The 15,995-nt window shown below is 38.6% G+C and overlaps 2 protein-coding genes across 2 annotated transcripts; both read right to left on the minus strand.

Moving 5' to 3' along the window:
* Positions 1-1,277: 1,277 nt before the first annotated feature.
* Positions 1,278-3,085, minus strand: LOC141287838 (uncharacterized). The gene is made up of 3 exons (XM_073819933.1): positions 2,593-3,085; positions 2,093-2,375; positions 1,278-1,922 (listed from the first exon to the last, which is right to left on the minus strand). Exons 1-3 carry the CDS (start codon positions 2,844-2,846, stop codon positions 1,281-1,283), a joined length of 1,179 nt encoding a protein of 392 aa, XP_073676034.1. The 5' UTR covers positions 2,847-3,085; the 3' UTR covers positions 1,278-1,280.
* Positions 3,086-10,046: 6,961 nt separating this feature from the next.
* cysltr1 (cysteinyl leukotriene receptor 1) lies at positions 10,047-11,099 on the minus strand. Its single transcript, XM_073821181.1, has one exon. It carries the CDS (start codon positions 11,097-11,099, stop codon positions 10,047-10,049), a length of 1,053 nt encoding a protein of 350 aa, XP_073677282.1.
* Positions 11,100-15,995: the final 4,896 nt, after the last annotated feature.

Here is a 15,995-nt window from a genome sequence, read left to right on the forward strand (position 1 = left end):
ATGCCTCCTCCCGGGGGGAAGAAACCGCAGTGTGGGCTTCCGCATCCAGGAGGAGGTCAACCGATCCGCTAGGTGAGGAGGGAGATAGGGGATCACCCGTCTCCATTCCCTCTAGCAGATCGAGCTGCGAACCCCACGAGTGCAGATGCTGCTCCGCCTCGGCGGAAGCGGGGCCAGACCCGCGAGGAACGCTGGTGAAGGCTCCCTCCTCGAAGAGAGCCCTCCGGGAACTAAGCACCCGCAGTGGAAGACGCTCACACTGCGGACAGCCAGCCCCCTCAAGGGCTGACTGAGCATGCTCCGCTCCCAAGCAGAAAACACACATCCTGTGTGTGTCCCCACCGACGATGAATCGCTGGCAGGGAGGAACACACATTCTGTGTGACTGCTGATCCGCCTTTACAAAGTCAAACTTTCTACCCCTTTTGGCTGACATTGCTCAAACAAAAGCTGTGCAAACTGGCACAAAAAACAGCAATGAAAGACCAGACAGACAGACCAACATAGAGCGCTTCGCTGAATGACAAAAGCTGAAGCCGGTTTGAAACGCACATGCTTATATACTTCCTGGTCGCTGACGTCACCGCGCCGGGAGGAGGCGGGCTCGCCAATGGCATTCCCCAAAGCGTTGATGACGCAGTGTTGAGTTCCCGGAAGGGAACCAAACTTTGCTCTCAGACATGACACACAAATCCTCAAAAACACACACACACTACAAGACAGTTTTACACACTGATGAGATAAATTCAAAACAATTCTACGAAAACAATACAAAAAAAAAAAAAAATTCACATGATGAACACAACAAATGTATGCATTTGCAAGTGTTTTATTCCTTAATTTACAGTTTTTGCCTATTGCTTACACACTTTTTGCAGAATTTGGCTCATTATGTCAAAACTCTACACACACAAATAAATCAGACATAGCACTTGGGGATTAACAACTCACATCTATGCCAAAATGAAACACAGCAATCAAAACTTAACACTCCTTTCTAAAAATGAAATTCTTGCAACAAAACCATACACACAAGGACCATTTGAATTAGTCTTTCATATCACCCGCAACACACTGATGGGCTTTATATAAAACACTGCAGTCTTTGTGTTTGTATTTTTATTGTCATTTTCTCAAACTCAAAAGTAGAGTTTCTGTAATCAAACATTTTTACACAAAAAAAAACATTCATACAGAAATACAGAAAAATAAAATCAAATATCCTCAAATTTAGCAACAAAACAAAAGTAAAAAAAAAAAAAAACAGGGGGGCCAGGGGCTTATGGATCCCGCCTTCTGTTCGGATCTGGCCACAAGACCTCATCAACATCACAAGCGATGTCCTCGCGGGCTAGGCATCGGGGAAAATATCGCCTTGTGTGCCGAATCCACCCTTGGATTGATCCCACTTCAATGTCTCCGCATGCCTCTTCCATTGCTTGCAGAAGAGTCATGCGGGCGTGTGGTTGCCGATCATATACTTTCCACCGCCACGCTGAAAAGAATTCCTCGATTGCATTTAGAAAAGGGCTGTAAGGGGGCAGGTATAAAACTGTAAAATTGTTATGGTTGTTGAACCAATCTCGGACCAGAGCTGCCCGGTGGAAACTAACATTATCCCAGATGATAACAAACCTGGGCTGTTCTGGTCTCTCCTGCACAACAGCATGTAGTGCATCTAAAAATGCAATGATCTGTTCTGTATTGAAGGGACCTAGAGTGGCATGGTGATGCAGGACTCCTTGGACACTAATTGCAGCACACAAGGTGATATTTCCCCCACGCTGCCCAGGGACATTCACAACAGCCCTTTGCCCAACTACGTTACGGCCCCGACGCCTGGTTTTGGCCAGATTAAAGCCTGCCTCATCCACGTAGATGAACTCATGTGGCAGTTCGGCAGCATCAAAATCCAGAACTGTCTGTATCAGAAAATATTGAGTAGTGTTACTGAAAACACATAAAGTAACTACAATGTCTAGAATTTCACAGAAGTAGGTGCTGGGTTGGGTCAAGCTGCAGGCTGGGCAGGGGCAGCATAAACCGTCATTCCCACATCAATATATAGTATGTAAAGTAAAGTGACACATACCTGCACATAATCATGGCGCAGATCCTTCACCCTGACACTGTTCCGCTCAAATGGCACCCTGTACAGCTGCTTCATTCTGAAGTTATGTTTCTTTAGGATGCGACTTAGTGTAGAAATGCTGACCCGGTTGATATGGTTGAATACATTTCTGTCTTCAATGATGCGTTGTTGCAACTCTCGAAGTCGGATTGCATTATTTTCTCTGACCATTTCTATGATGGCAAGCTCTTGTTGTTCAGTGAAGAGCCGTGCCCTTCCACCCTGAGGAGGTCGTCCAATCATTCTGTAGAAAATGCCACCACAAGATGTCATTGATTAGGTTCTTTTTCACATACTGTAATTTCAAACTGTACATAGTACTGTATCATCACAATGTTTTTCTCTTTTACATATACTTCACAGCACTACCTATTTCTGTATAGTACAGTTACTGTAATATGATACAGAATCATGTGACACATACAGTAGGTACAGTCTGGAGTGGAAACTTGAAGATATACCTGTTCTCCAGTCGGAATGTTCTTATTATCGATGCTACTGTGTAGCGACGGAGGTTAGGGTGGACTCTTTGCCCAGCCTCCCTCATGGACAGGCCATGATTTATCACATGGTCCACCAGAGTAGCCCTGATGTCATCAGACACACGTCTACGCACTGGTCCTTGTCTTTGTACTCGTCCTCGTCCTCGTCCTCTTCCACGTCCGAATCCTCTCCCTCTTTGTCCTCCTCTAACTCTGACTCTCATGGCCTCCATGCTTCCAAAGTTCTCAAAATGGTTTACCTGAGGCCTATTTGTAGTGCTAAGGCTCAGACCGATTGGTGTTCTGTTTTCTGTGCAAGTGTTTTCAGGTGTGTATGTAAGTGCCTACAATTGCCAGATTAGTTTTGCATTTTGAACAGAGTGTTAACCCAATGATAACAGGTGATTTTGTTTGTGAACAATGTGTCTAATGTAAGAAAACGTGTGTATTGTTTCGCAATAAGTGTGTCACAGATTTGCAAACAAAGTGCAAAGTTGACAATGTGTTTAAGCTATGGTTACACTGTGTTTAACCCCTTAACGCCTGAATTTATATAGCTGTATATAAATAAATGTTTTATGTGTGTTTTTGCCTTTAAGTAGATGGTAAAAAATGTTGAGATTATCAATTTCACTTTTGCACATCAAATAGATAGAAATTTTGGTATGTTGCAAATTTGCGACAACAGGCATAATGACAAAAAACAATGTTTTATTTATTCACCCTTTTTTAACTTCTTTATTTATATAAGGTAAGTTGTGCTAAGATACAAATATTTACCTGCTTATTGTGTGCTTATACACTCGACATAATGAGGTGAAATATGTGTGACAAGTATTTTTGAAGTTATTGTAATAATTAGGTTTGTAGCATATTAGCGACAGTAGGCCATAAGGATCAAACTTTCCCGACTCATTTCCATAACTTCGCGACCGGAGTAATCCTCGTGCGTAAACAAGAAATAAGTCCGTCACTTTGCGGTCCCACTAGAAACAAGTGCTTGTCGAAGGTTCCTAGGTCCGTAGCGAATATGCACTAACCGGCATTGGGGGAATGCAGACGCTATCTCGGCTGGTTGATTGAGTCAAACGGTTTGTCGCATATTTATGACAGTAGGCGTTAAGGGGTTAAAGTATGCTTCAAGAAGTTTAGGTATTGAGGCTTTGATCTAAGCATTCGGTTTTAGTGTTTAAGCAATGGGCAAAAACTGTAATATACTGTCGACTACAGTACAAAACAGCAAACAACAACAAAAATAATTATTCTACCCAGCATCCTGTCTTTAGTCTGGGACAGGCCAAAGAACCTCTTCAGCATCACAGGCTAAATTAGCCCTGGCCAGGCAGCAGGGGTAAAATCCTATTGCATGCCTGATCCAACCCTGGCAACTAAAATATATGAGACTGCTTGTCTTCTTGCCCTTGCCCTTCCTCTGTCTCTTCCATGTTGTCGTCATCATCATCGTCCTCCTTCTTCTCCTCCTCTTCCTCTTTCACCTCCTACTCTTCCTCTTCAAAGTTACACATTACTGTATGTGGGATACTGATTGAAAAAGACGGGATAGGATTCACAGTTACACTTGTACTAGTGGTCTGACGACAAAAAAAAAAAAAAAAAAAAAACACAAAAAAAACGCATTACAACGTCATTGTGAAACAGAAAAGAAAAAGAAATATGGGCACAAAGGTGAAAATAAAAATGAGAAAGTCCACTGTCAGAATTTTTAACTCCTGCGTTGTCCTCTGTCTATATATGCTTTCCAATGGAAGGTTCATGAGCTGTACCTTTGAGCTATTTCAGAGAACTGCTCTATCATTAGTTGATCTATAATATCTTCATTAGTGAAAGTCAAGATTCACTTGAATAATTCATGGCAAATTTACAAAAAGTCTAATAGAAATGTATAGAATATATGATTGACAGTTTATGACAACTAGATCAAAAATTTTGCATTTAAGTAATGACTTATACGACGAGCTAATGACTTGATGTTTTGAGGGGTAAGACTATTGCACAGAGAACTGTATAATACATTTTGAGCAACATGACAATAGCAACTGATAATGTAGGAAACCACAGACAAATGTATATAATCAGTTGTATGAATGTACCAAAGTAAACGCAACTTGATCAGAAAAATTAGAAGTTTTTTATTATGTGCACAAGAGACTAGATGATGTGGATGTTAAACAAGTAGTTTTGACAATTTCATTTCTGATCTGAGAAATGCACCAAAGTGACTGAGAAAAACTGTAAGCTGACTTTGGCTCTTTTATCTCCATCTAAGATTCTGATTGGTGTGTGCTAAATTTTGACTCCTAGTGTTTCCACTTGGATAACTGTGTGCAAATTGAGCTCAAATTTCGCAGACTTGAGTGAACAATTTTGAATGCTTGTGCTTTCTAAATGACCTCATGGTGTAAGCACTGAGAAATGTAGGAATTTGTGTGTAGAGTTTTGCAGTAACAGTTCACCAAATATAACTCATGTGTCAAAGCAGGGAATTGTGGGAGGAACTGTAATGATGGAACAAGTTTCTGGTTGCATTAGTCCAATACCTAGTCTGTCCAATAATTAGTCTGTCTAAACATGTGAGTATGTGTTCTGTATTGTGAGGACCTGTTTTGGCAGCCAGTGTAATGAGCCCATTTTGCATGATTGCAGCATGAATAGTGATGTTCCCACAGCTTTGGCCCGGAACATTTAAAATAGCTTTGTGGTAAAAGATGTTTCTCCTTATTCCTCTAACTGCAACTTACTGCCTTTTTATAGTGCTTACACCTTGATTGTTGAGTTTACAGTTAAGCACCTAAGTGTCTGCACACCTGATGGCCATGTTTGATCATTGGTTCATATGTGTAGTATTTTGCAAAGCAGTGGCTTAAAATGGCAAAGAAGAGACATTTCTGTAGATTTCTGTGTCTAATGTAGAGAAGTGTGTTTAGTGTCTTGCAAAACAATGTGTGTAGTGTTTTGCAAAAAGTGTGAGGCTGAGAATGTGCTTATAGTTGTGTAGATTTGGGCTGAGGTTTTGCTCCTTGGGTGTCAGGTTTCACTAATGGTGTGTTATTTTTTTAATTTTAGTGTGTAAGCAATCGTAAAAAACTGTAAGACGACACAACGATACTAAGGCTACGTTTACATTAATTCGGAATACATTTGAAAACGGAGTTTTCATTTTAAAACACTCTCCGTCCACACTAGCGTTTCCAAGCGTTTTCCAAAAGTTTCTCATTCACACTGAAACGTAGGAAAACATCAAATTCGCCTTACTGCACATGCGCAAAGCCTCCAAAATTATACAGACGTAATAAGTTTTCACGCAATTCTTCTGGCGGGATAATTTACGGAAATATCTCATCATCCACTGACGCGTCTATGTCGCGCTCATTCATATTTTATCTTAAAAGCAGTTGTCATGTTTTGCAGGACAGCAACTGTGAGTAAATTTTCTATCATCATTTTAGGACTGTAATTTGAAGAGTCTACAAGGTAAATCTCTTTAGCAGCAGTGTGACAGTGAATAGCACGGGCACAATTACTGGTGTAAACATAGATATCTATTGGTACAATATGCGTCACATGACTATAAATATGCGTCATCGTTTTCAAAAGCCTCCGTTTTCACAGTCCACACTACAATGTGAAAACGGCGTTTTCAAATTTATCCACTTTGGCCGGAGTTTTTAGAAATAATCTTTTTCTGTGATAAAAACAGGGTTTTCGTGTAAATGAGAGGCCAAACCACAGGGAAATATCTGTGTTTTCCCTTCATGTAAACGGGGCCTAAAGGACAAACAACTTATAAAGAGTGACTAATGACAGGTGTGGACAATAATGAGGGAGAAACCAAAGTCAATAGAACAGCAGGGGGAGGTAATGGAAGAAACCAAAACAGTGCAAAGACCAGAAACACAAGGATACATGTAACAATAACGTCATATTTCCAATTGTATGTAAGGTAGACAGGTACATTTACTGCTATTATTTGCATTTCTTTGAATGGGGATCCCCTTATGTTGTATCATTCTCTGAAAGGGGTTTCCCAGGTTTGTTGGAGGTCTTGGTTAAATCTGGAGTAAAGTCCTAGGAAACCATTGACAATGACACAGTTTCATAGGCAGATTTAAGTCTGAGGTGAGCAAAGATGGCAACTTGGAAAACAAGGCTCTCAATAGAAAATAAACTGAAGTAAATGGAAGAAAACAAAAAGGAGACTAGAATGGTTGGCAGATGATGCTAGATTTTTTACTAGACCTAGACTAGAATCAGACTAGAGTTGGTTTCTCTGACTATACTGATGATTCATTCATGTCATGAGCTTTTAAACTCTGCTGGTGGACTGGTTGAAAAGTTGTAACTGTGTTTAACATTAGGGAAATTAACAATCACACACATACCAAACATCATATACATCCTATAAACCAGAGTTTTTTTTTACCTTGTTCCTAGAGACCCACAGTCCTATAGAGTTTAGCTCTAATTAAACACACCTGAAACAGCTAATCAAGCTCATCCGGAGCATTTCAAAATCACAGTTATTAATGAACTTTGCAAGACAGCGGGCAGAGTTGAAGACTCTGTTATAAAATATTCAATAATTTCTCGTTACAATGGAAGGAACAGTGAGTGATTAAAACATATAATAAAACATAAAACAAGTCAAACATATAAGTTACACATATAACATAGAATTATGCAATGAAACTTTATTTGTTTATAAGCCCTGTTAACATTGTTTTGTAATGATCTGATGCATTTAGATATGTAAAGGTAGTAGAAGAAGATTTAAGTCCTTTGTTCAAGAAAGAGGTTAAAATGTCTCAATAGGGGTTCAAGCTCAAGTTGTCTTGGTAGGGGAATCACCCGTTTGTCTCCACTCATGATTCTTTAGTCAGAATAGTCAGAATGTCATGCATTCAGACCCATTTGTCTTGGGTTGACTGCCTAAAGATGACAATGTTGGAGGAGATTTTCCTAATTGATATGATTATGGAGGAGGACTAATTGGACCTGCTGGTGCCACGATGACAGTTTTTCTGATTTTATGGTCCTTGATTGCAGACTCTAACCTCCCATGGAATTCTTGCTTTTTTTCTGCAGAGGCATCACTGTCTGACCTGTCCTACATCTGTTTTCAAGATTTAGTATTTACAATAAATTACATTATGCATTTACATTGATACATCCCAAAATGCTGCTATAAGAAAATATTTCACAATGAATACACATAGTATGCATAATGCAGTCTGTTTATATGGTTCCAATAACAATTTACCAGGGGGTTCAGTTATCGTGATAAAAATGTTTTGAAACATTTTATATTTCAAGAATATGTTTGTAATGGCAAATGTATGCCCATACATTTTTAAATGTGTGTGTGTGTATATATATATATATATATATATATATTAGGGGTGTAACGATACGCGTATTCGTATTGAACCGTTTGGTACAAGGCTTTCGGTTCGGTACGCATTACGAACCGAACGATTAAAAAAAATACTTTTATATTTGAAAAAAATAAAAGAGAATAAAGTGTGTAAAATATAATGTTTTCAGTGCTACTACGCTCAACAAGGCAGCCTAAACGACGTGACAGGCAACGTGCTGACTGCCCCTCCCACCCCCAAACACTACTCAGGCTAAACAGGCATTTGCTGCACTAGCTCGTTGCAAGATGTCTAGTAACGATCCTCCTATAACCAACAGGTCTGGAGTTTGGGAGCACTTTGGTTTCCCTGTAAAAGTTATGAGGGTGATGGCAAGAGAGTGGTGGACAAAAAAAAAAACAATGGTATGTCGCATCTGCTATACGATCGTAATCTACATCAGCGGCAATACTTCAAACATGTCATGACATATCATCACCCCAGTGTGTCAATAAGTGGAACTAGACGAAAACTAGAAACACATACACTACAAACTTATCTCCGCGGCATTCAGGCAGGCACTTCCATCAGATTCTAACAGGGCAAAACAAATCACCGAGGCGATCTGTATATTTATAGCCGCGGATATGAGACCTTACAAGGTAGTGGAAAATACGGGTTTTAAGAAATTGCTAAGTGTAATTGAGCCCCGTTACATTATTCCTTCACGAGCCCATTTCAGCAAGACAATAATTCCTGCTTTGTACAGAAAAACAAAAGCCCAAATAGAGAACCTATCTATCTTTCTGGAAAAAAAAACAAACAAACATAAAAATTGATTGAAACTGAGTTCCATATAAAAACAAAATTGTTCTTTTCTTTCTATTAGTTTATAACTACTACAATATTACATTATTATTATTATTATTATTATTATTTTTTATCAGGAGCTTTTTGGTTATAAAGGAGGTTTTATTTTATTTGCTGATAAACAGAAACCCCAAAGGTAGGTGAAGAATAGCTCCATAATTGTTTAAAGTAAAAGAAAAAAACAAAATCATGCTTTTTTTTAGGTTTTAATAAATAAAAAGTGAAAAAAATCAAAGAAATTATCTGGCTTTTTTTTTTTTTTTGCTGTATCGAAAACATACCGAACTGTGACACCACTGTGTTGTATCGAACCGAACCGTGATTTTTGTGAACCGTTACACGCCTAATATATATACAGGACAGGACATCTAAACGCTCACCTATCATACATCAACCTCAAATATGAAAGATGTATGTAGTAGAAATTTTACACTTCAGCTCAATCTAATGTTAACCTAGAAAAATGTGTGCTATTGAAGTGTGTGGGAGTGTAGAAGCTGAATAGTAGCGTGCTTTGTGACAGATGGAGGTGCCGGTGCCGTCTCTTAAAATACTTCAACATTTTGGTCATACAGATAAGAGTAATACATATTTTGAATCTGTAAAGACTCTACGTTCATTCTCTGTAAACTTAAGCATGAAACGTCAAAACTCTGTGCCATACAGACATGAAAAATATATCAATAGAAAGTGAAATGGCTACTTTTAAATGAACCAATTAAAATAGAAAACAAATATTGTCAGATTATGTAATGCCTATGAAACATGCAAACAGGTGCATCCACTACTGTGGAGACATCGAGAGTCAGAGACTTTATCTCTTAAACCAAAAAAACAAAGCAAACACTAGTTCATCAATAAATTATTAAAACGTTAATGCAATCGCCTTGCTGTTTTTCCCTGACACATTCATAATTATATCATCTGCCGGTGCAGATGGCTCATTATTATCATTTGTTATTATAGTTTTACAGTATTACAATAATAAACTTATTGAACAATAGTGCACTAATGCTTAAAATGACTGACCAGAAAAAAATCTTTTATATATATCATAAATCATGAACAAGACCTATAGTGCCATTCTACAGTCTTAACACTCAATGTAGTACATAAGAAACGCTTCTTCTTCATACTATTTTGATTAATTAAACTTCATTTAGTCTCAAGAAATCTGCTGTTGCATTCCCTCTATCCAAGTTTATTTGAACCATTACAGCTTTGTAGTTCGCTCTCTTCCGCAGGTGGGGAGTTTTGGAGAGCATGGCGGCCTTTGTGAGTCGCAATGATGTTTCCAGAAGCCCTTCGGAAGGTGGACAGTCGATGTCGAAAGTTCTCTCCAGAGAAAAAGTAGAGCATTGGGTCAAAGCATGAGTTGGCAGCAGCCAGGCAGAGGGTGATGACCACAGACTTCTGCATATAAATAATCTCCTCACAGTTAACACCTTTGCGGTTTTTGAAGTGGAGATGCAGTGTGCGTTGTATATGATAGGGCATAAAACTAACCAAGAAAGCCAGCATCACCACAACAATCATCCTAATGGCCTTGTTACGTGTGTAACGCTGCCTGTTCGCACCGTTAGTGTTTCTGAGTAGAGTGCGCAAGATGCCAGCATAGCACAGCAAGATGACCAGGAAGGGAATAATAAAACCCACCACCAGGGAAAAGTAATTCAGCACGATCAGTTTTCCCAGGCTTTTGGATGTTTCTGGTGGTTCAAAACACTTGGTTTTGTTAGAATGTGGATCAGTATGCTGACCAGAGAGGAGAAAGGGTGAACTGGTGGTGCAAATGAAGACCCAAATGCACACACAAACTATCCATGCCTTCTTCTCAGTGGCTAGCCTCAGGTTCTGCACCGGAAACACAATTGCTAGAAAGCGGGTAAAACTCATGGCCATCATGAAGAAGACGCTGCAGTAGAGATTTACATACAGTGCGTAGGAACTTATCCGGCAGAGAAAGTCCCCCAGGTTCCATTGTCCTTTGTTGACGTAGTAAAGCACCCGCAGAGGCAGAGTGCTGACACACAGCAGGTCTGACACGGCCAGGTTCAGCATGTAGATGTGGAACGCTGATTTCTGACGGTAGGTACGAAGGAGCACGTACAGCGCAAAGCCATTGCCCATCAGCCCTAGGACTGTGATGATAGAGTACACTGTTGAATAGACTTGGTTACGGAAGTCATCGATGGAGGCACACACCTGTGTGTCATTAACCGTTGTTATGTTAGACGGACCCATTCTTGCATTGGAGTCTGGAATATGAAAGAAACAAAAAAATATATAATTAGTCAGTTGCCACATTGATACTCTTTACCTAATACAAATATGCATAGTATTTCCAAAGAAAAAAATACTACTATACAAATGAATGTATAAAAAGGTGTTTGCAGCAGTAGTTCATTTCTAGAAGATAATATTTCTACACTAAATTAACATCATAAATATCGTAAACATTTTATCTATGTCGCACAGTTGCCGAGGTGAGAAGCCAGAAGGAAACTTGCAGGAGACAGGAGTAACAATGATATGGTAGATTTATTTAAACAATAAACAGAAAACCAGGAGGATGACACCACTACGTAACATTAAGAACGAACAAGGGGAGTGAGGAACAAAGGACTATAAATATACTGAAAAAGGGGAGTGGCGACATAACAGATTAACAAGGGGAAGTACAAATGTGCAAGACTAAACCAACTTACATTGAACAAAAGGGGGAGACAAAGGAACAAACCAAATAACTGGAAACACAGGGGGAAACACACTAGGAAAAAGAGAACACAATCCTGACAATCTAAGCCTAACCAACCCATTGTCAATGTTTACACAGTTAGTCAACTTACATTTCTTCATATTGTATAACACTTTATATATGAATTAGTGTCAGGGTTGCAAGGCATACATAGTATAATAACATCTTGCCCTCTTATTTAACAGAATGAGTGCAATGCAACTTCTGTTTTCAAAGTACAGCACAAGTCAGTGTTTAGATAAATATAGATATATACAGATAGATATAGACAATAAACTGCTACAGCATCTCAAAATAAATGATCATATCACCTAAATGTTTTATCCCCAGGGGCCAATTGTTGAAAAGTTATCAGATCAGATTTTGGCAGATTGAATCAAATCTTGAATTTGGGTTGTTCAAAAGAAAACAAACAAACTAATCATTTTCAAATCCTATTAGTGTCAGGATTTAGTCTTGTCTTTTCTGTTTTCCTAGTGTCTTTCCCCCTATGTTTCTGATGCATTTTGGTTTTGTCCGTGTTGTCCCCTTTGGTTTTGTTGTCATTTGGTATAGTCTTGCCCATATTTGTATTTCCCCCTCGTTATCCTGTTATCTCGTTTGTAACCACGCCTTGTTTTCAGTGTATTTAAGACTGTGTCAGTTCACACCCCAGTGTCCGTTGATATAAGTTACTTCTGTTCTGTTTTGGCTCCATGTTCTATGTTTGCTCAATAAATATCATTGTTTACTTTACTCCGGTTCCTGCCTATCCATCCTCACTCATCATTCCGAATACACTGATCCCAGCAGAAGGGTGGATTTTAGGAACAAAAATATAATAAAATTTCAAAACTGGTCTAAAAATACTACATGTAATACACACACAATACATACATACAGCCTACAGTAAGGTAACAAAGAGATTTGGCCACTACACTGTCACAAACATGAGCGATGAACTAGTTAAGTACTTATTTGTGAGAGAACACAAAATTTCTTGAATGAATGTAAAGCAATTCCAAAGGAACACCAAATGAACATTTTCATATTTCCTAGAACTATTGACACAGAACATATAATGAGAGAGAATATATAAATGAAAAAGGTAGGCCAATCACACCTTTGTACAGTATAATGTATTTCTAATTTGAACAGTGAATTGCAGAAATACTTTAAATAAAAAAATAAAATAAAATAAAATACAAAATAAGTAAATAAATAAACATTCTGGGCTAGCCCGTTTGGGTCCAGGGGGGTGTTCCATAAAACAAGTTTACCAAATAAGTCAGGCTTATTTCAGTTAGTCTGACTTATTTTGAGCCAAATCAAGTGACAATAAGTCAGACTAACTGAAATAAGCCTGGCTTATTTGGTAAACTTGTTTTATGGAACACCCCCCAGAACAACTTCAGTAATGCAACTAGGAGAATACTAACTACTGTCAGTGTTTCCTAGTGTTTTCCCCCCTCACATGGACTTCAGTTGGTTTCTCCCTTTGTCTCCCCCTGTTGTTCTGTGTTTTATTTGGTTTGTCCCCATTAGCTTTGATTTGGTTCACCTGTCTTGTTAATTTGCTACACCCCCTGCCACTCCTATTTAAGTTGTTTGTTTCCTCAGTTCAGTGTCCGTCGATAACGTTACATGCTCTTTGTTCTAGCTCCTGGTTTTTGTTTAAATGTTTCTTCTGTTTGTTTTGACTTCATGTTCATCGCTGTTTTCTTTAATAAATCTCAGTGTTATTTTACTCCGGTTCCTGCCTCATCATCTCACTCCTCAACCCGCTAAACTGTGACAACAACATTGACTGGTCATTCTTTAGCCACGTAATTGAACTGGAATGGCTCAAACCAAAAGAGACCTTTTTAGAACCTGTTGTTTAATATAGGCCAGGGGTGCTTCTCATTTCTTATTTTTGCATCCTCGTTTCCTTTCCTTACTTCCTTTCTTCACATCTTAGCTCCACCCTCTTAGGATACGAGGGAAGGATTTAAGGAAAGGAAATGAGGACGGAGGAATCAAAGGATGAACATTAGAATATTCTTGACCACTCAAGCGTCACTTCAAAGCATCATCAGCTGCACTAAAGGGATCTGCCCATATGTTGTTAAAGTTCGTTATTTAAGGCTGTAAGGTTTCCCGCCTCCTCCTTCCTGATCAACGAACTGTAACAAAGGCATTCATAATAATTATTAACAAAGCAAGATGCCCTGTTGAAATATACACTGCAAATACACTGCAACAGTAAAATAAAAATGTACATTTTTACAACAGATCTGAAGGGGGAGGATTGCATCACGTTTACTCTATAAAACACTTCCGCATAGGATAGACCTGTGTATCCTCGCTCAAGACTCCTCAGGAAGCCTCCTCGATCCTCGCCTTCTCACGGTGCAATTAAATAATTGAGATGTCCTACAAAAAGGCATTTTACAATGAAGTCAATGTGAGTGTCCCACTTCAGGTCCTGGAAAATGAAATGTCTCCACTGTAGCCACAGTGCTGTCCATGATGGTGAGTGGGGAAAGTGCAGGGAGGTTCCTCCTGAAGTCCACTATCATCTCTACAGTTTTCAGCATGTACAACTCCAGGTTGTTGTGACTGCACCAGACAGCCAGCTCTTTAACCTCCTGTCTGTAGGCAGACTCGTCACCATCCTGAATGAGGCTGATGAATGTGGTCTCATCTGCAAACTTCAGGAGATTGACAGAGGGGTCTTTAGAGGTGAAATCATTGGTGTAGAGGGAGAAGAGCAGTGGGGAAAGAACACAACCTTGAGGGGCGCCAGTGTTGGTGGTGCCGCTGCTTGACATGAATTTCCCCATTCTCACTAGCTCAGTTGTTCTCAAAGTGGGGGGCACACGAGTATTGCAGGGGGCGCGGGCCATCAGCAGAAAAATAAATATAAAACAGTAAACAGCCAAAGGATGTAACTGGTAACACTTTAGAATAATGGGCCGTTGTTAACAAGTAACTATGCAGGAAGTAATAGGTAGTTCTACATTAACACTTAATTTAATACTATTAACTAATATAGAAGCAAGATTAACTAAGCAGTAGGTAAGTGATAATTTTGGACAAAGGTAGTCCCTTATTAGTTATTTGATAATTACTAAAGAAAAAATTGTCATTGAGAACTACTTGTGAACTGTGACCAATTCATAAAGAATAACTAATTAACTATCACAACAGTAAGATTTATAAAATCAACAATTAGGTTATTTGTGCAAACTAATTTATGAACACCACCACCATCACCGGCTGAAATTGTGACTCTTACCAAAATATGACTGGATGTGTTCTCTGTTCATTTCAAACAAACATATAATATAATTTCTTTAATTAGGATGTAATGCCAGCAATGATTTGATGCTCATGATTGGATTATTTCACTATTATGAGCTGCATTTAGTTCAATGTTTTTTTTTTTTAGTATTAGTATTAATAGTATTCTGGGGCAGGCTTCTCTTTAGTGTGATAGTAAATAATTATGTTCTTTTACTTCCGTAATGAAGACATTAACTGCATTTATTTTGTTATGTACAAAAACATTTTTCACAGTACAATGTCTGAATATCACTATAATGCTTCAGTGCAAGTTTACTGTAAATTACTTGTAAAATCCATCTTAACCCCTCAATAATAGTGTGTTCTGGCCTATTATTTTAAAGTGAAAAACATGTTAACCCCTCAATAGTAACTCAAGTGTTACCTTGTCAGTCTGCATGAACTACTAGTGTGATCTGGCCCATTATTTTAAAGTGAAAAACATGTTAACCCCTCAATAATAACTCAAGTGTTACCTTGTCAGTCCCCATGAACTACTAGTGTGATCTGGCCCATTATTTTAAAGTGAAAAACATGTTAACCCCTCAATAATAACTCAAGTGTTACCTTGTCAGTCCCCATGAACTACTAGTGTGATCTGGCCCATTATTTTAAAGTGAAAAACATGTTAACCCCTCAATAATAACTCAAGTGTTACCTTGTCAGTCCCCATGAACTACTAGTGTGATCTGGCCCATTATTTTAAAGTGAAAAACATGTTAACCCCTCAATAATAACTCAAGTGTTACCTTGTCAGTCTGCATGAACTACTAGTGTGTTCTGGACCATTATTTTAAAGTGAAAAACATGTTAACCCCTCAATAATAACTCAAGTGTTACCTTGCTTGTGGCTAGGTATATTTACTGTGCCAAATTTATTTTAAGAGTTTAATTTTACTTTAATTTTAAAATGTCCCCCAAACATAATACCCCCAAACATAAACCTACCAATTTTATAGCAAATATGCAAATTTATCATTTCATTAATAAGCGATTTAGATAGCCCCCTTAACATACCCCCAAACCTAAACCATTTTACAGTAAATATGCATTTTTTCATTATATTAATAAGTGAT

Source organism: Garra rufa, chromosome 16 (genome assembly GCF_049309525.1).
Source record: "Garra rufa chromosome 16, GarRuf1.0, whole genome shotgun sequence".
NCBI classification, from domain to species: Eukaryota; Metazoa; Chordata; class Actinopteri; order Cypriniformes; family Cyprinidae; genus Garra; species Garra rufa.